Source organism: Bos grunniens, chromosome 17 (assembly GCF_055505025.1).
Source record: "Bos grunniens cultivar Pamir isolate PY7600 chromosome 17, Bosgru_T2T1.0, whole genome shotgun sequence".
Taxonomy (NCBI): domain Eukaryota; kingdom Metazoa; phylum Chordata; class Mammalia; order Artiodactyla; family Bovidae; genus Bos; species Bos grunniens.
Window position 1 is genome coordinate 45,435,902 of NC_141181.1, and position 19,567 is coordinate 45,455,468.

The 19,567-nt window shown below is 49.1% G+C and overlaps 1 protein-coding gene and 1 non-coding gene across 17 annotated transcripts in view; both read right to left on the reverse strand.

Annotated features, from left to right (window-relative positions):
• EP400 (E1A binding protein p400) overlaps positions 1–19,567 on the reverse strand; it is a 107,542-nt gene that overhangs the window by 27,146 nt on the left and 60,829 nt on the right. For 15 of the 16 annotated variants that reach the window (XM_086347198.1, XM_086347195.1, XM_086347194.1 and 12 more), the window contains 13 exons: positions 18,136–18,305; positions 17,067–17,309; positions 15,065–15,229; positions 13,672–13,827; positions 12,340–12,434; positions 11,568–11,839; positions 8,188–8,390; positions 7,929–8,098; positions 5,635–5,831; positions 3,521–3,632; positions 3,228–3,371; positions 312–455; positions 18–101 (listed from right to left, as the gene is read on the reverse strand). In XM_086347198.1, the coding sequence (XP_086203324.1) occupies positions 18–101; positions 312–455; positions 3,228–3,371; positions 3,521–3,632; positions 5,635–5,831; positions 7,929–8,098; positions 8,188–8,390; positions 11,568–11,839; positions 12,340–12,434; positions 13,672–13,827; positions 15,065–15,229; positions 17,067–17,309; positions 18,136–18,305 (2,155 nt within the window). The remainder of the gene's footprint in view (positions 1–17; positions 102–311; positions 456–3,227; positions 3,372–3,520; positions 3,633–5,634; positions 5,832–7,928; positions 8,099–8,187; positions 8,391–11,567; positions 11,840–12,339; positions 12,435–13,671; positions 13,828–15,064; positions 15,230–17,066; positions 17,310–18,135; positions 18,306–19,567) is intronic. The other variant, XM_086347201.1, reaches the window with a different exon arrangement.
• Positions 6,070–6,200, reverse strand: LOC147355278 (small nucleolar RNA SNORA49). The gene has a single exon (XR_015144927.1). It is a non-coding gene; the product is annotated as a small nucleolar RNA SNORA49 (small nucleolar RNA).

Below are 19,567 nucleotides of genomic sequence, written 5' to 3' on the forward strand. Positions count from 1 at the left end.
AAAGTGCAATCTCTTACCTCACTACTTCTCTCCTTTTCTTGATCAATGGAAGTATGGAATAATTCCAGGTAATTCAAAGCATATTTTTCAATTGGTGTGAGCTGTTTCAAAATGCATTTTTTGAACAGAATTAATAGCAAGTTCATAAGGATTTAGTTCCTCATATAACCCCCCACCAGCACCTGAATCAAAATAGCGACTGGTCTTGGTCCAGAATGAACAAGAAATGCCCCACAGAAAGGTCACGTGCTTAGAATATTTAGGTATGAAGAAAAACTGAAGTAGAAACCCAGAAGAGAAAATGCCCAAACCTGCCCCATGAAGTCCGCTAACTCCTCCAGCTGCGAGGGCTCCTCGTCCCACCTGGAACCACTGGAGTCAGGCGACCCGGGCACGGCCTCCTCAGCCGGCTTCTGGGCATCCTCCTCCTCCAGGTACTCGATGCTCTTGAGGGCCTGCAGGATGTGCACGCTGCATGGGGTGACTTTAATATGCTTTGAACACTTTAAATAAGGGGTCTTGGAAAAGAGCCACGTACAGAGCTGACTACACCCCCACACTGCACACCAAGCCCCCCACCACAGCAATGAGTGTGCTCCTCGGACCCTCACACACCCTGGGGAAGAGCCTCAGGACACACGCCGAGACACACAGCAAGGCCCCCAGACTCTGAGAACCGAGCAGAATGGGGTGTCTCGTTCCATCTCATACCTGACACCCACCTTCCCGCCCCAGTCCCACCACAAGCGCACTTCATGTGACACAGGCCCTGGTCCATGGCATAAACAGAAACCAAACCCCCAGGAAGATGGTCCTTGGCACCGCCATTCACGAAATGCAAATTACTCTAGCAGATAACGCGTGCTCCTCTCTTGATAGCCGGAAGGTATACCTGTCAGGGGTCGGCAAACTCAAGACACACACGCTCACGTCGGGGGCGGTGGTAGGGGGGATCACGCAGCTTAGAGGATTCAGTTAAGAACTAGCACCTCTTTTCAGGGCAACTGGGCAAATCTTCAAAGTTTAAAAGGTAACCCAACCTCACACGATACCCGGAAATTATTTCCAGACAGACTGTCCATCTAAGCATGAGGGATAAAACACTGAAACATCTAGAAGAAAGTAAAGGAGAACCTCTCAGAACGCAAAAGCGTCAATCACTTGACAAAGACAGTGGCATTAGGACCAAGAATTTCTGCTCACAGAGTATTAAAAAAGGCAAACCACAGATTGGGAGAATATATTTTACATGTATCCCACAAAGGCCTTGCACTCAGAATGTAGGAAAAAACGCCAACAAGCCATTAAGAAAAAGAGACAACCCAGTCTAACAAAAAAAAAAAAAACAAACAGAAAAAGATGCGAACAAGCATCTCACAGAAAAGTACCCACACTACCAATGAACACAAAGCTCACCAGCCAAGAGCAAGCTGCAGTTCAACCAGAGATGCGCCCACATGGCCCCACACCTGCACCTCTGAACCAGTCCCCAGCCCAGTGTCCACACAGAGCCAGATGACGGTCCTGAGCCACATGTTCTTGGGCAGCCTGTCTCCATCGCCGCTGACCCCCGGCCATGCCTGATTCCCTGCTGACACACCTGCTGTCCCTCCACCCGTAACACTCCTAGACACTGCTCGTCACACCATCTCCATGAGGTGATGGTCTGGCATCTCTCCTGTCACTAGAACAGAAGCTCCGGGGAGGACGAGAAGTCTTTTTCTCAACACTATACCCCTACTGTTTAGAACAGTGTTTGACACACAGTGTAAGACAACCCACCAGAACATTTCAGAGAATCTGTATGTTGAAAGAACCCCAAGCCAACGTCTCTAAGTCACACTAAGAAGCAACAGCGAGGGTGTGTGACACACTCACATTCCTCAAACACTCATGCCTTTAGACCTCACACATTTGTCTTCCACAATATCCAGTAAGATTTTTACCAATGGTTAATGATTACCTCCAGGAGAAGTAATCTACTGTTTCCCCACTATCATTTCTGTTACGAGGTTTATGTTAACGATGTTTTGGGTTTGCGGGGGGCGGCGGGGGGGGAGGTTCTAAAGTTGAGAGTTGTTTTGTTTTTCATTTACTGTTTAAATTTTGGGTGCACTAGGTCTTCAGCATGGAACTGGGGCTCCAGACTGTGCAGGCTCAGTAGTTGTGTCACAAGGGCTTAGCTGTCCGAGGCTTACGAGATTTTAGTTCCCCGATCAGGGACTGAACCCAGGTGCCCTGAATTGGAAAGTGAATTCCTAACCACTGGATGACCAGGGAAGTCCCCGTCATGCTATTTGAGATTTTCTTAAAAGCCTAAGGCACCTATCACCTATTTTAAAAACAATGGGGTAAATCGATCTGTTCCTCCTGATACAGAAACAGCTGTAAGTATTTCTATGCACCTGACATTACCCACAGACAACTCCTATAAGAAAATGTGAGAAATAGTGGACAGTGGTTGTCTCTGAGAGGGAAGTGAGGGCCTGATGCAGGAGACTTACTTTTCATCATAACTTTTTGAAGATTTTACCACATGCATTTATTACTACTCAATAATCAAACAATTAAGTTTCAAAAATAGAAGAGGAGGCATCCTGTAGCCAAACGCTTCTCCAAGAGGCAGGACAGGAGCAGAGCCTCAGGGAGGAGAGCGAGGTGGTCCTGACAGGTGGGTGTGCAGGTGGGTGTGTGACATGTCTGCACAACGGCTTGTGAGACAAGTGTGCAACCTGCAAGCGTCTGGGCCAAAAGCGCAGAAGGCAGGACTTCACTCACTCTCATAAACCTGAGGCACATCATCTCGGCACGTAACCCACAAAGACGGCCGAGTGAAACAGCTGCTGTTCTCTGGGGTCCTGTCCTCAGAGTGGGACGTGGGGCTCACGCCAGTGCTGCCTTCAGCCCAGCAGCACTGCGACAGGGGAGCACTAAGACGGCAGCCGGCAAGAGCCAAGGCGTTGGAGCAGAAGGTCACACACAACAGTGCGGGGTGGCCCGAGAAGCGTGGGTGTGAACGGTGCCAGCGGGTGGCGGTGGCAGTGGGGCATACCGCTCTCTCCCGCTCCCTTCACCTCTTTTTACAGCTAAAATCCCCAACAATGAAAGCACGGGTGGAGAAAGCTGACAGATCAGGCCCAAGGCCTGGGAGAGGGAGCAGTGGTGCTGCAGCGGCAGACCCAAAGCTCCAGATCCAATGATGCCAAGCAGGCACCAGCCATGCTCACCTCTATGAAAGGTCTTGCAATTTTGGGTGCGATGGTTTCTGTAACAGAAGGTTCCTGAGAAAGGACGACAAACTCCTCGGCCTTCACTGGGAAGCCAGTATCATCCATGGGTGGATAAACCTCAAACAGCTCCTGGATCGTCCGCTGAAACAAAAATGCATATCACTGAGCCCGTGACCTCTGTTCCCAGAAAACCAGCAGCCACCAACCCCTCAACAGCACTAAACCCACCCATTCTGGTCACTGTGTGGCACCCCCTCCCCCGCCCCAGGCCTCCTCACGGATGACAGTACCTGCGTGAGGAACGCCATGGAGTAGTCGTTTCCCTGAGCAGCCACTTCTCGGATCAGATCTTTGGTGCCATTTTTCAACAACTTCTCTTCAATGGAATTGCCACTCACGAGCCTGCAAACCAAACACGTACACACATGCCACAGCTAAGTCCCTGGGAGCCCGAGGGCAGCCTGAGTGCCATGGCGCCCGGACTACCCAGCAGAACAGCACCCACGTGGAGTGGCATGTTGGCAGCGCTCTGAGCTTTTCCTTCCTTTGTGTGGTGGCCAGAGGGGACTGGAGGCCTGAGGGGTCGACTAGCTGCTACCCCACATGAGGTTAGCCACACCACCACCTCCCATGCAGCAGGAGGGCTGGCCCCAGAGGCCCCCGCCACCCATGCTGGCTGGCCATGTCCCCTCGCTGGCCTCTACCTGGAAAGAGCCCCCAGGACACCGGACCCCTTGAGCCCTGTCTCCCTCAGTGCTAAGGACGGTGGGCAGGTGCCCCCAAGTCACTGTGCGCCTCCCAAAGGAACCCGAGTCTAGAGGCTGCAGCCCTAGGACCAGTGTCCCCTGGCTGCTGCTTCATGCCACCTGAAAAGCTGCAGTAACCACTCCCTACTTCCATGATCAGGGCTTTCATTAAAATGATGTTAAACTTCACTATCACTTGGGGGAAACTTTACAGTTTTGTGAACCAGGCCTTCTTGTCCCAGAACAGAGCATGTCCTGAGTTCAGGACATCGCTCAGGTTACATCCTTTCCCAACTTTACCCTCCACTCCTGCACATCCTTCACCTTTACTGCCAAGGTCGTTCCTGAGTGTCTACAGACTGTGGCTACTGAGAATAAAATGTTTTCCCCATTACTAGCTAGTAACTGCTAAAGGGCCAACAGTAAGCAATTACACAATGAAACGTTATTCAATCACAAAAACAATACACCAAATTTATATATATTTGCATGGAAACAGGCTCTAAATATATTGTTAAGACAAAACAGCATTACATGGTAAGACTGCTGGCACGACCCATTTAAAAAAATCAGGGAGGGCTTCCCTGGTGGCTCTGTGGTAAAGAATCTGCCTACCAAAGCAGAAGACATGAGTTTGATCCCTGATCCAGGAAGATCCCACACGCTACAGAGCAACTAAGCCTGTGCACCACCATTACTGAGCCTGTGCTCCAGAGCTCCGAGAGCTGCAACTACTGCAGGCCGAGCACCTTAGGGCCCGTGCTCTGCAACAAGAGAAGCCGCGGCAGTGAAAAGTCTGTGCACTGCAACCAGAGAGCAGCCCCTGCTCACCTCAACTAGAGAAAAGCCTGCACAGCAACAAGACCCAGTGCGGGCAAAAACAAGTAAAATTATTAACAACAAATTTATATAAAAAAATTGGGGATATGTCTGGAAAGACACTAAAATGCTACTAATAGCCTATTGGGCAGGCTATCTGCCTTCTCCATGTGCTGTCATTTTTATTTATTTCTTTTCAATGAACAAGTAACACATTTACAACGACAAAAAAATTAAGCTATTTAAACACAGTGTGTGGATGACTACCTCTTGAAAATGGTAAAGGTTATGCATGTGGGGCTGGGGTTGCAGCCCTGGGCCAGCCGCCAGGGACCACGCACTCTGCAACAACCCCTCCCAGAGGCAGCAGGAGCACAGAGGAAGGGGAGTGTCACATGCCTGCACACTTGGGCACCAGATGGGCAGACAGAGGGCTGACACACAGGCAGAGCCTCCTCTGCCTTTCTCAGCTGTGTGTGGATGACCACTTATAAGATTTAAATTCTTTCAGTAGCTTGTTTACAAGTTGCCACAGCTAAGTTATAAAAATCATTTACATTTGACAATACCTGAAACAACCTAAAACCTGAGACACCCTCTTAAGGGTCAGAGACTCTAGAAGAAATATAATAGGTACATGTTAGAAGGACAACATTTGTGTCTCAGTAGCAAACCCAGTCACCACTGCAAACAACTAGGTCCCAAGCAAGGCTGAGTGTAAAGAAAGCACAGACGGGATAGCAGGAACGTGAGCCCACATGAAGGAAAGGAAACGCAAAGCAGAAGCTTCTGCAGTGCACTGCAGCCACCCCTGGCTGCCCCGCTGGCAGCCACCTCACCTGTATATGTGCACGTCCTTGCGCCGCCCTATCCGGTCACACCACTCCTGGGCCTTGGCGTCCATCACGGGGTTGAGGTCGTGATCATAGAAGACCACCGCATCCGCCTCCACCAGGCTTACACCTGTGGCACGGCTGTGTGTGGAGAGGAGGGCGCAGAAGATGCGCCGGTCTCGGTTGAAACTCCTCATCAGTTCCTGGGGTGAGATAAGCTCCCAAGTTAGCACTCCTGACCATGACGGGAAACCTCCAACACGTTCAGATACTAATCAGTTAGAAACGGGTGTGTGTTTCCTTTGACGCATGGTTCATGTTCCAATTACATCAGAGTTTAGCATTTTATCCTGATTCTTTCAGGCATGTGCTCTATTCTTCGATTATTGATCGCTAACATCTCTACTGGTTTGAAGGTTGCCAGCCAGCCCCCCGCCCTGAACTGTCAGCTCCACGTGTAGGCCCCAGAGAACAGCAGAGTCTCCCTGGGGAGGGATGCGTGCTTGTTCATGTACCCTCCGGCAATGCCAGGAGCCTTACAGCAAAAAGCCCCTGGAGTAAGGCCGAGGGAGCTGCAGCCAGCCAGGGGCAGGGCCCTCCACTACCCTCAGGGCCGCCAGCTGAAATGGCTTCCTTCCCACGACGTCTCTCCTACAATGATTTCAGCGCCCAAGCAGACCTTAGCAGACCAGCCCTCAGCAGACCAGTCCTCTTCCTTCAAGAAATTCTCTATCTACAGTAAGTCGCCTACATATGAACCTTCAAATTGCTAGCTTTCAAAGATGCAAAGGTGAATTCACACGTTCAACCATGTAAGTTAGTTCATATGTCTGGTGTACACTGTCACGTGAGTGCATCCTCTGCAAGTGGCTGTGATTCTGTGCACCTCCCTGTACAGCACTGCACAGAGCACAGTGGTGCATCATCTTTATTTCAAGCCCAGAGTGTCCAAACCAGTGTAAAAGCAGCAGCGATGCAGCTGGTTGTGTTAGCTGGGGACCTAGGCTAACTTTGGTGGACTTACAAACAAACTGGACTTATGAATATGCTCTCAGAACAGAACTCATTTGTATGTAGGGGACTTACTGTACTGTGTTACATTACTCTTGAGGGAATTTACTGCTTAAGACTGTGGTTTATTTCCTTCCAGGCCTTCTCAGCGTAGGGAGGCCTGGGTGTACTGGATGATGTGAAGTGGGTAATGCGATGCAGAGCCCAGCAGCTTGTCTGCACTCGGGAACACTTCACCATGATACCAAGACCCGTTATGAAACACTGCCGAGTACGACTTCCTAGTTCACCCTGTGGGACACGTAGGACGGCGCCAAGCCCTGTGGCCCACAGGCCACTGTGGCCCATGCTTCTACTCCTGGACGTGGACTTTGCTCCCAACTGGGGGTTATTACAAACACTTTCACAGACAATTGAATAGATACATCTTTAAGAAGCGTGGTGCTGCTAAAGGAGTTCTAGATACAGAATAAGGGCTTCCCTGACAGCTCAGTTGGTAAAGAATCTGCCTGCAATGCAGGAGACCCTGGTTCGATTCCCAAGTCGGGAAGATCCACTGGAGAAGGGATAGGCTACCCACTCCAGTATTCTTGGGCTTCCCTTGTGGCTCAGCTGGTAAAGAATCTGCCCGCAACGCGGGAGACCTGGGTTCAATCCCTGGGTTGGGAAGATCTCTTGGAGAAGGGAAGGGCTATCCACTCCAGTATTCTGGTCTGGAGAATTCCATAGAGTACGTCCATGGGGTTGCAAAGAGTCGGACACGACTGAGTGACTTTCACTTCACTTCAGATACAGAATTCCCAGGCCAAGCATATATTCATTTTTAAGGTTTACAACCCATCCTGTCAATTTGCTTTCTAGAAAGGTGTCCTAATTTGCACCTCCACCAGAAACCTGATGGAATCAAGTTACCCTCAGCTAACCTGGCCAAGTAAAAACTGGCATGTTATTTGAACATGCATTTTTAGAGTGTAAGTCAGTCAGGAGGGCTTTGCTGTTTTCATGTGGCTACTTCCTGAAGGACAACCACCTCGTTCCTATAAGGACCACAAATCACCAATTTTAATTCTAAGACATCTAGCCAACTGGATTTCCCAGGTTACAGGATTTATGAAAAAATGTCAAAGGGTGCAGCTAAAGTCCAGAGACACTAAGAGGTTCTTCCCTTTGCTGAGACAGCACGACAACACTGAGGCCGCATGGCTCCGAGAAACCAGCTTAGAAACTGGCAACCAAAGTTAACCCGACCAAATCATAAACGGGAACAAAAGAATCGATTTCCTTCCTACCTGCCGTTGTTCACTGTTGGCGTTTTCATCAATTCTTATGTAGGTGAGATAATGGAAATTCAAGAACATTTCTAAGATGTCCAACATGAGAACCATCTGTGATAAGATCAGCACTCGGCGTCCTTCAGACTTCAGCTTCTGAAGTAAGATGGCTAAGGCCTCCAGCTTTCCTGTCAAACGAGTGACACCGAGAGCATCTCATAATCCAAAGCGAGAAAGCCCGACACAGGGAGCGGAGTAGACGGGACGCCTCTGGTACCTGAGTCAAACTGGACCAGCCTCAGCTCGGGGAACCGGAGCGAGTGCAGAGCTGTCATCCGCTGCAGCTGCTGTGCGTAGGGCGCTGTGTGCTCCCGCAGGCAGTGCCGGAAGAGCCGCATCCTGTGGCTGTAGAGGGAGGGTGGCCTCGCCACCCACAAGTGCGGGGGCGCGGCTACCACAGGTGGGATCACGCACACCACCCTGAGAAGCAGAAAGCATGCATGTCACAGCTGACACCCACGGCACCTCCACCAGGCAGTCCCTCTGGCTCAAGCAGCGAAGGCTCGAGAAGGCAGAGGGCAGAACCATCTGGCAGTGGAGAGTCACGAGAGGAGTCAGGGTGCCTAACTCCAGTCCCCCTGGGGGCGACATGGCTGCTGGAACACACCATCACAGCAGCCACAGGAGCGGGTGCTGGCCAGTGAGGACTGCCCAGATCAAAATAAGCAGTGCAGAGTACTGCCCCCTACCCCCTGGGAGCACAGGGATGTGTGCGGAGGCGGGACATAGGCACTCTGTCTCCTGGATGGTCTGGGGAGGGTGTGAGCCCTGAAGCTGCTACAGCCACAGCGTCCCCAGCCAGGGTTGGGAGCCAGGCTTGGGAGGAGGAGGCCCTGCCAAGGGCAGCAAGACGACGACTCAGAGGACCCGGACTGTCAACTGGACACCCACCTCCCAACCTGCAGATACCACCTGCTCCAGGAACTCTAACCCTCTCCCTTGCTGCATGCAAACTGAAAACCATTTCTGATCAAAATTCTAATCAATGAAACCAAAGAAGCACTAAATAAATGGAGATATTCCATAACTATGGATAGGAAGATCCAGTATAGTCAAGACGTCATCAGTTCTTCCCACTTGATCAAGACATTCAATTCAATCCCAGTCAGCTATTCTGTAGATAGTGATAAATTCAATCTAAAGTTTACATGGAGAAGCAACAGACCAGAACAGGCAACACAATACTGAACAAGAAAAAGTCAAATGACTGGCACTACCTGACTTCAAGATTTACTACAGTAATCAACAGCATGATACCGTCAAACAACAAAGATATCAATGGAACAGGAATGATCACCAGATTTTCTCCACAAATAAACTACAAGGAAAAAAAGAGGGGGAAACAGAACCTATGTATTAAAAGATACATAAAAGATATAAGTTGATTGTTATGTATGTACCTCATTGTGACTCCGGCTTGAAATATTAAAAAAAACCATGAAATAATCAGAAATGTGAATACGGAACAGACATTTGATGATATTATATCTGCTCTGTGAAAGAAAGTCAGAAGAATGAAAAGACAAACAACAGACTTGAAGAAGATATTTGCAAAAGATACATCTGCTAAAGAACTGTTATCCAAACATACAAAGAACTCTTAAAATGCAACAATAAGAAAAATGGGGGAAGCGATAGCTACGGAGTTTGGGATCGACATGTACACACTGAGGTATTTAAAATGGATAGTCAATACAGTCCTACTGTAATAATAAAAATTTTTAAATCTTTAAAAATGGACCAAAGACCTAAAGAGACACGTTACCAAAAACATATAAATGTCAAATAAGCATATGAAAAGATGCTCAACATAATATGTCATGATGGAAATGCAAATTAAAACAAGATACCACTACACATCTATTAAAATGGCCGAAATCCAGATCACTGACAACACTAATTGCTGGCAAGGATGTGGGGCAACAGGAACTCTCATTCATTGCTGGTGGGAATGCAAAATAGTACAGTCACTTTGGAAGACAGTTTGGCAATTTCTAACAAAACTAGTCTCTTACCATAAGATCTAGTAATCACATCCCTTGGTATTCACCCAAAGGAATTAAAAACTATGTCTACACAAAACATAGATAAAAACTATGTCTACACAAAAACATAGATGTTTGCAGCAACTTTATTCATAACTGCCAAAACTCCACAGCATCCATGTTGTCTTTCAGAAGGCAAACGTTTTTTATTTTTTTCAGTTGCACCAGGTGGCTTGCAGGATCTTTCTTCCCTAACCAGGGATTGAACCTGTGGCCCCAGCATAGGAAGTGCAGGCCACCAAGAAGTCCCAGTACGTGAATGTTTTTAAACAAACTGGTGATTCCAAGTCTTCTCAGGTGCCACGAGTGGTAAAGAACCCGCTTGCCAATGCAGAAGATGTAAGAGATGCGGGTTTGATCCCTGGATTAGGAAGATCTCCTGGAGAAGGGCATGGCAACCCATTCCAGTATTCTTGCTTGGAGAATCCCATGAACAGAGGAGCCTGGCGGGCTACAGTCCACAGGGTCACAGAGAGTCGGACATGACTGAAGTGACTTAGCACACACGGAGGGGGTGCTTCCAGACAGTGGAACATAATTCAGTGTTAAACAGAAATGAGTTATCAAGCCCTGATGAGATATGGAAGAACTTTAAGTGCACATTCCTAAATGAGAGAAGCCATCTGAAAAGGTTGCCTACTGTATGACTCCAACTATAAGACATTCCAGAAAAGCAAAACTATGGAGACAGTAAAAAGATCAGTGATTGCCAGGTTTTGGTGGGGAGAGAGGGATAAATAGGAAGGAATCAACCCAAAGGAATCACCCACAGGTTTCCTAGAGGGTGGAGAGACCATCTGATGCCAAAGCTGAAGACCCCAAAATCGATTCTGAACAGATTTCAGAGGACAACTTGGGGAGAGAAGTGAGATGAATGTCCACAAAAAAACCACAAAAGTTGGTGGGATGCAACACAGCGTTTATTTTTTTGGGCTCCAAAATCACTATGGACAGTGACTGTAGCCATGAAATTAAAAGACGCTTACTCCTTGGAAGAAAAGCTATGACCAACCTAGACAGCATATTAAAAAGCAGAGACATCACTTTGCCAACAAGTCTGTCTAGTCAAAGCTATGGTTTTTCCAGTAGTCATGTATGGATATGAGAGTTGGACCATAAAGAAAGCTGGGTGCCAAAGAATTGATGTTTTTGAACTGTGGTGTTGGAAAAGACTCTTGAGAGTCCCTTGGATGGCAAGGAGGTCAAACCAGTCAATTCTAAAGGAAATCAACCCTGAATGTTCATTGGAAAGACTGATGCTGAAGCTACACTACTTTGGCCACCTGGTGCAAAAAGCCAACTCAATGGAAAAGATCCTGATGCTGGGAAAGATTGAGGGCAGGAGGAGAAGGGGGCGACAGAGGATGAGAAGGTTGGATGACATCACTGACTCAATGGATATGAGTTTGAACAAACTCTGGGAGACAGTGAAGGACAGAGGAGCCTGGCCTGCTGCAGTCCATGGGGTTCCAAAGAGCTGGACATGACTTAGCGAGTGAACACCACCACCAACAGTAAGTGAGTAAAGAATGCTTACAATACTCTACCTTACCTGTCGATGACATCCTGGAGGGATTCTTGACGTTGAGTCAGCGTCAAAATCAGGTCCCTGTGACTTTTCGAGGGCGATGTGTGCCTGCTTGCAGGCCCAGCCCCCTTCCCGTGACCACGGTCAGAAGCCCGGAACCAAGGCACCTGCTCTCTGCCAGGCAAGGAACAAATCCCCAACAAGTCTCTGCCGTAGATGGGGGAGCGGGAGCAGCGCCGTTCGTTGACGAAGTAAATCTGGTCCAGCCGCTCTTTCAGAAGTCTGCTCTTCTCCTCCTTCAACAAAAACAGGGATGAAAATGGCTACTGAGAAATAGCATGGCCGGTCTTACTGAGCCCTATGAGGCCCCCACGTATGGCAACTGGCCATAGAGCGCGCGTAAGACTCACGGGGCCAGGCTACACGGAAAACAGTGACAGAAAAAAACAGTGACAGAAAAGCAAGCAGAGAAAACAGCGCCATTTTCATTGCCAACATGAGTAGTATTTCTTCAGACACTGTGAGCATTTCTAATGTCTGAAAGACTAGTAGAAGCATACAAAAAATGGGAAAGGTAATTTTTATAATGCTAAAGCCTAGTTGATTAGAAAAAGTGTTTTTAATTCTCTAATTCAAGGGCACACCATGTTTTTGATGGCAAGTAAACAGATAAACACCTCACAGAGGCGGGGATATATTAATATCACAACCCTCCCCCATGACAAGCAGCTTCTGAGAAGGACTTCCGTGTGTGCAGGGATGCCACGATGTTGCGCTGGGATCTGTTGCACCATACCTGGGTGGGGCCAGCTACAGGAGAAGCTGGTTTGGAGGCCGCTCCGGGTTCTCCTGCGGCCAGGGGACTGACTGCCACTCGACCAGGCACACCCACTACAAATGCAAAAACGAAGGGCTGGCACACAAAACTACTGGCATGCCCTCTAGAGGCCCTCCTTCACTGGCATGCTTCCTGGAGCATCCTTGGCTTTCACAAGCACATTTCTAGAATATGTCAACTCAAGTCTAAATCATTCAGAACCAACAGTGAGGCATTCCTGCTCTCTGGCCATGATCTGAAGTGAACGTCAGGGTCTGACTCTTTGCCAAGAGCCCTATGTGCACCTCAAACCTCCCCACCATCCTTCTGAGCAGCAGCCACATGGGCCCTACGCTCTGCTGTCCTTGACATCTCGGCAGCATCAACCCTGTGTGCCCTGTACAGAGGGATGCCAGGGCCCAGGACAGTCTGCTCCCATCAGCCAAGCCATGTAGCCCGTCTTGACAGACACTTCTCCACAAGGACTGTGAAGGGGGTAGCTGAGGTCAGTCGTCAGTTCTCAGTGAAGGATCCACTTGCAGGGAGCAAGGGAAAGGGTTAAGATGACTAGAACCCAGTGGCTGGACTGGTGTCAGGTTGGGAGTCTGGGGCCTCACAGAACAGGACTGAGCACCCTCTAGGGAGAGAAAACCTGAAGTATGAAGCCAACCAAATACAAGTAGAACTGTAGGTTGTCCAGCTGGACACAGAGCAGTGACCAGGACCCTCCAGTACCCACACCACCAACAGAGCCCCTGACAGAGATGGAGTGTAGTGACCAGGGGTTCCAGTTAGGAGAGGTCCTTGCCACCTCCACACATCAACCTGAAGAAGTGCCCATGTGCAACAGGTGTGCTCTCCAGCAAGCACCGCGGGAGGGTGGGTATGTCTGAAGCAAGGGACCCTGGTAGGAAGCAGGCAGTGGGGGTGCTGGAAGGAGGACCAGCCAGCTGGCAGGAACAACCCTATTCTGTTACCTGACCGAGGGAAATTCTAGCACGTTCCCTAAATGTATTTGTAACATGAACAAGCAAAATTTCTCATGATTCCAAGTCTCTTGTTAGAGCAAAATCAAAACAAAAAGTCTTAAGGTGAGTGACGGCCGGTTGTATTCAACCAGGACCTTTGGGAACAAAAGAGAAAAGAGACGTAGCAGACACGGGCCGCCTGCGGAAATCAGAGGCAGCCACAAACAGGACTGTCGGGTTCTGGGGCCTTACAGAACCCATCAACATCCTCCACCTGCCTCAGAAGCAAAAAGAGTTGGTAAGTGGTTTCAAAGCCAAGTATCCCCCAAGCTCTCCACTCTACCTGGCGGGGTCACAGGCGTGGGGCTTGGGCCACTGGCTGGAGGCTTGCTTCCCAGGGCATTCAGGGCACCCGCCTGAGACACGGTCTGCATCACCACAGGGCCAGGAGGGCGCAGGTAGGACTGCCCAGGCGCCGACACAATCTGGAGCACACTGCCTGCAAGCAAAGGGCACGGGTCAGTCATGAGGTGCCTGTGCCTTCCATCCCCCAGCCACACCCACTTCCAAAGGCACAGAATGAGGTGAGAAACCAAAAATCCAGAATCAAATTTACTCCAGTGAGGCAACACAAAGTTCAGTTTGCTGGAGAAAGATGGAACTACTTCATTCTCAATGAATGAAAACTCTGAGGATCAAAGACACTTGGCTTAATGTCAAGAAAAACTTCTGCAACTCCTTGCAATGCCAGATTTCAGGCAGTGAGGCAGGTTCCCACTCACTGTCTGCTCCAAGCCTGAGCCATCATGCGGGGGTGGGGGTGGGGGGTTCCTGCCCCCAAATCACACACTGGGTGCGTGCCAGCTGGTCAAGCTGGATGAAGAAATATCAAAAATCTCTGTGGCTCTATAACCACTGTTTAAAAAAACCTGCCATTTCCAGCCTCTGTGTGATTTAGTCCTGAAGTCCTCTACTCTGGAATTATACTCTACAAAAACTAAAGTGCACCTGAAATTCTTAAGAGATGGCCTCGCCTTTCTGGTCAAAAAACTGGAGAAATATGGAGTAAATCAAATGAAACCTTTTTTTTTTTTTTGCTGCAGGCTTCCTGGGGGCCTCCACTCTGCTAACATGTGACCCTGGTGTCCACATGGAACACCCCAGACTGGGTTGACAACTGAACTGTCCACCCCGACAGGAGTCATAAACGCATGTCTGGGAGGCTGCTAGGAGAGGTGGCCGGACCCCACCTCTGGGAGCTCCGGCCAAGTCACTGAGGATGAAATTTAACATCCCACTCAAACTGTATCCCCTTGTTTCCTCCAAGAAGCAGTTACTGCAGGAACACACCGCTCTCAGCCAGAGGCAGTCTGGAAGTTTTAAAGTCTGTACATAAAAGAAAATAATTTCTCCTATGTAAATTGCTAGTCTTTTAGAGTTTTGAGGGCAATTTACCTCACACTAAAATCTGAAAGGAGCAATTATTTCTGTTTTGATTTTTAGAATAGGAAACCGTATTCAAAAAATTTTTAAATACTATCCTCTATATAATATGGGCCAAGGGCCAGGCCACTGGGTGATTTACGAGTCACCTCCCTCATTTAGAACACCTACAAGGTGAGCCTCATTTAGGCCATTGCCAGGTGAAGCACCTGCGCTAAAGGGGCCGGAATCACAGCCACAGCGGGCACCCCAGTCAAGCCCCTGTTGGGTCACCACCCATCAGAGAGCCTTACCTTGGAGCTGTAGGGGCTGGCCGGCCGTGAGCTGCCGGAGCTGGCTGTGCGACAAGGTGAACTTGTTGCCTTGGAACTGCAGTGTCACGGGGGTCTCTGGCTGGGCGACGCGGCTCGGCGGGCCTGCGAGGGAAGCCAGTTGGGCTATTTTGACCACCTCCCCACCTGCAGAGATGCAGACGAAATGGGAATGAACATTCTTTGGAAGGGTTGGCGACTGCTATACTGACAATCACTTGTCACAGAGAATGACCGTCTGTAGCAAACTAAAGTGTCACAGGAACGTTCATTAGGTATTGCTTTCTAACACTTTCAGAAGATATTTTAATAGAAAAGAAAAAACAATTAGAATTAACACCAGGTTTTAATGGTCAACTTACTTAATCCTAACTGGTAGAAATTTTAGAATATCAGATATTAATAATTAACCAAACCATTAAGGAACATTTTACTTTTCTTTCCAAACAAGAAAAAGTAGCAAACATCAAAAGTTAACAGAAATATACTGGCCATACACTTTGAAACTCTCATATCAACCTCTTCATTTCAGAATACTTTTAAAATGTGAGAAAGTACATATCCAATTTAGCTCACAGAGACAAATGAGATTTTATCACTACAAATATAAAACACAGAACTAGCTTCAATTATACCCATAACCTTTTCAAAATTTGGCAATGTATTTAAGTACATAAATACATCACACTTTACGATACAATATTCACAGTAATTTGAACTAGATCGTAGAATTTGGTCTATAATTCTAACTGAAAAAATGCAAAATTTAACAGTGCTTAAATTCTTTCAAACAGAACTCAGATGAGATCATATGTACCTAACTCAAAAAGATACTACATTCAAGCTGGAATTGAGCAACAGCTTCAAAGGTTTCTTTAAACCCAATGGTTGATATTCGAGTCTAAATGTTCCTCCCATGAAATTCATGCCAGAATTATTAGTGATACTATAAAGAGAATAGTTAGCCAAAGACTAGAAAAACGCCGAAGGATATGTTGCCCACAGAAACCGTAAACAAGGGAGGGGAAACGGAAAAGGAGACGCAGAGATTTGTGCACAGAAACATGACTCTTCCATGAGCTCCCCTCAGTCCAAAAGTGGAGGCGCCAGAGTGAAAGGTGGCCTGGCCCCTCACACTCCCCTAAGCACGGCTCCTGCAATACACCCCTCAGGACTACTACCTCAGGCCAAAAACACCCACAAAACACATGTAAGGGCTCTCCTGCCCTGGGCAATGAACCAGGATAAGTGCTCTTCATCTGCTGGCATGAAAGAGGGGCGTGACACAAGAGAAAACTAACGTAACTCAGGGTCTCCTCATGACCCTACTTCCCTCTCCTGTCTTTCCAGAGAAGCCTCAACATAACTTGTTGTGCCAACAAATAAAGTGCTCCAGGTGGTATCTGAGAAATGGTGTAGCCCAGATAGTTCTGTCAGTACACTTCTGACTGCAGCATGGACAGAGGGAGTAGGCTAATCACACTGGCCACAATAAAAAGTTCTATTTAAAAATGTCAGTGACCTACTGCAAAACGTCTCACTTAAGTAATAACTCACTGCAGCTTCAAATCTGGGGATAAACCCAGAGACTAGCAGGAAGTGGGACTGCAGTTCACAGGCTTTCCTTCCCCTGCCCTTTGCTCTCCGAGGGGCCCTGGAGGCTGACAGGACGAGCCCAAGGCTTGCTAAGGAGAAGTGCCAGCCTCAGCCACCAAGGCGGAGCACAAGCCCAGGAGGGAAGCAGAGCTGATGGACGGGGCCACGAGAAAGGACAGAGAGAGGACAAGACCCTGGACCTTGGCCCTGAGTGGGGCCTCCCTCTGTAGGCCAAGGGCTAGAAAGGACAGTGTGGCGAAAGGCAGCACCGGACACAGGGTCAGGGAGACGAAGGGAGTGGACAGCAAGGCTCTTCACACGCCGCTGATCTGAATACAACGTCCTTGTGCAAAGAGGTGGCAGACCAGGGAGAGGCGAGGCCACTTACTCGGCAGGCGCGCCTGGGCCTGCGAGGTGAGCACCAGCCCCTGAGGCAGCGCGCTCTGCCCGGCCGGGTGCGAGGGGGCCTGGGGCTGGGGCTGGGGTGGGCCCGGGGCGGAGGCTGGGACAGTGGTCTGAGCCCGCAGTTTCGCAGGATGGGCTGGGCTAGGTGCTGTGCTGAAGGTCGAGGTAGGCTGGTGTCTCGGAGCACCGGTGGAGGCCTGAGAGGTCTGAAACGGGGCTGCTGCCGCTGCAATTGATAAGGTTGGTTTGTGCAAAGCTGTTAGAGGTTCTTCATACAATGCAGTATTAAATCCGAATTTTACAGAAATAAAACAAACAGTATTTCTTTCACACCACCTCTCCAATGAGAAGCCCTCCCTAAAAGGGGGGCGGGATGGCCTATGGGATGAGAAAATCTAATTTTTTATATGTTGTTAACTATTTTTACTTTACGTTCACCATCCTGCTACATGGTGTGTTTCTGGAGTAAACGGAGTGTCAAAAGTCGGCCCTTAGATACATCAGTGAGAGCCATGTCCTCACCACACGAGAAGGTAGGCAGCACTGGCCCCCTGGCTTCCCAAAGAGCTCTTACAACAAGCTGCTCTGGCATTTATGAAGATCTCAGAAAAACATGGGACGTGACCCCACAGATAAGGGTTACAAGACTATTTATTACCTTTCCTGCTGTTTAACCCTATCCTTCTTCACAGTAAGCAGGTTACGTTGAAGTGGTGGCACTGAACACAAGAGCAGACTTCCTCAGAAGTTTCTTAAATGACTTTGACGTGTATTTCCCGACATAAAAGAGAACGTTTCTGCTGAGGTACATTTTCACCATCACATCAACAGTGACTCAACGAAGAATGTAATGTCTTATACAATTCAAAGACATGAAAAAAACTAAACTCATGTAAGAACTACACATGGTCTCCTGGGAGAATCAGAGCAGACAGTCCCACTCCTGCTCAGAGGAGTGGTCACACATCCCCATGGGGCCGGGGAAAGTGCGAGAGGAATTTCTTCCACAAAAACCCTTTGTGATGCCGAGCACAGCCCCCTGAGAAGCATACCTTTTGCATCCGGATTTGCAGAGAATGTGGCAATGGGTGGCCGTCCTCGAACGTGGCCCTGTGGCGTGGCCGTGGCTGTGGCAGGGGTGGCCGTCCGGGGTGGGTGTGTGTTGGGGAAAGCCACGGTGCGGCCCTCAGGCTTCTGGCCATACTGCACAGGCTGGAACAACCTGGACGCCCATGTGCACGGGCAGGGAGACGTGGACACTGCTGAGACGCGAAGGCAGGGCCCCCTAGATGGGCGCTGGGGACCTAGGGCCACCTGAGGGCAGAGGGCTTCCCACCTCAGGGGCAGTTTAAATAGGGAGATTTCTAAATAGAGTATTAAGAAGCAGCCGCTCATCAAGGACAGGGAGAGGGGTGCTTAATACACAAAAGTGGTACCTCTGCCCCTGCAATGCTTAGGCAACATTCAGGAGTGAATGTGATGGCAGTTTTTAGGTTTCCATGAATGTGGACTAGAAAAATTATATCTAACACAAAGTCCATTAGACTACTCTTTTGATTAAGAGTCAAGCAGAGTGAAAAGTCAACGTGCACAATTAGGTAACAAGAAACAGCAGAAATGATAAAGGCACCTCATAGGTGCCAGTGGGGAAAACTTAAAGCGAGAGCCACAACACAGCTTCCCTGTCTGACTTTTTCACAAGGCAATGTGCTCTTCACGTTTCTTTCACCTAGAAACCGTAATGGCAGGAATTTTGTATTTTCAAAACCCCTGTGCAATGCAACAGGTGGAGACAGCCAGCAGAAGCAACTAAATGAGGCTGCAACAGCCCAGAGAGGACTTTGGCTTCACCGCCCCGGCTCTGTATTTAACTGAGGGCTGCAGGGCTCCTGCGAGTGCAGGCAAGGAAGCTGAGGGAAGGGCGGTCGGACCCAAGTCGTCAAGTAAGTCACATCAAGAAAAGGCAGTAAGAACAGGCTGCCAACCGCAGCGCTGGCCCGTTTCTCTCTAAATCACCAACCTGCTTTTTCCTTTGTTTCTGACTGGTGCCCAGAATTGTGCATAAATCCAACTCATGGATTTCGCCTACCTCGCCTACTTCAAGTCATTTGTGTTTTGAGTTCATCGTCTAGGGTGCCTGCTCCGTCTAGTCTCATGGCACCTGCAAGATGTCCCTTTTTACCCCGGACACTGTAGCCGGGGTGGAGCCTCTGCCAGACCTCAGGGCCCCACCCCCACCCCCACAGCACTCAGGGACCCCAATCCCGCTCCCACAGTACCCCCTCTGCCCTCCTACTCTGACGGCTGTCACTAGAGCCTGCACCAGGTTACAGGCAGTCTGACTGCCCCGTCTCTGACCACCTCCCCACGGAGAGCCCTCCCAAAGCCCAGCGCTTCTCCAAAATGATGAAAAGGCTACTCTTCAGGCAGCCGAGTGGCCACACTGGCCTGTCCACACTTGCTGCTTATCCCAGAAACCAAGCA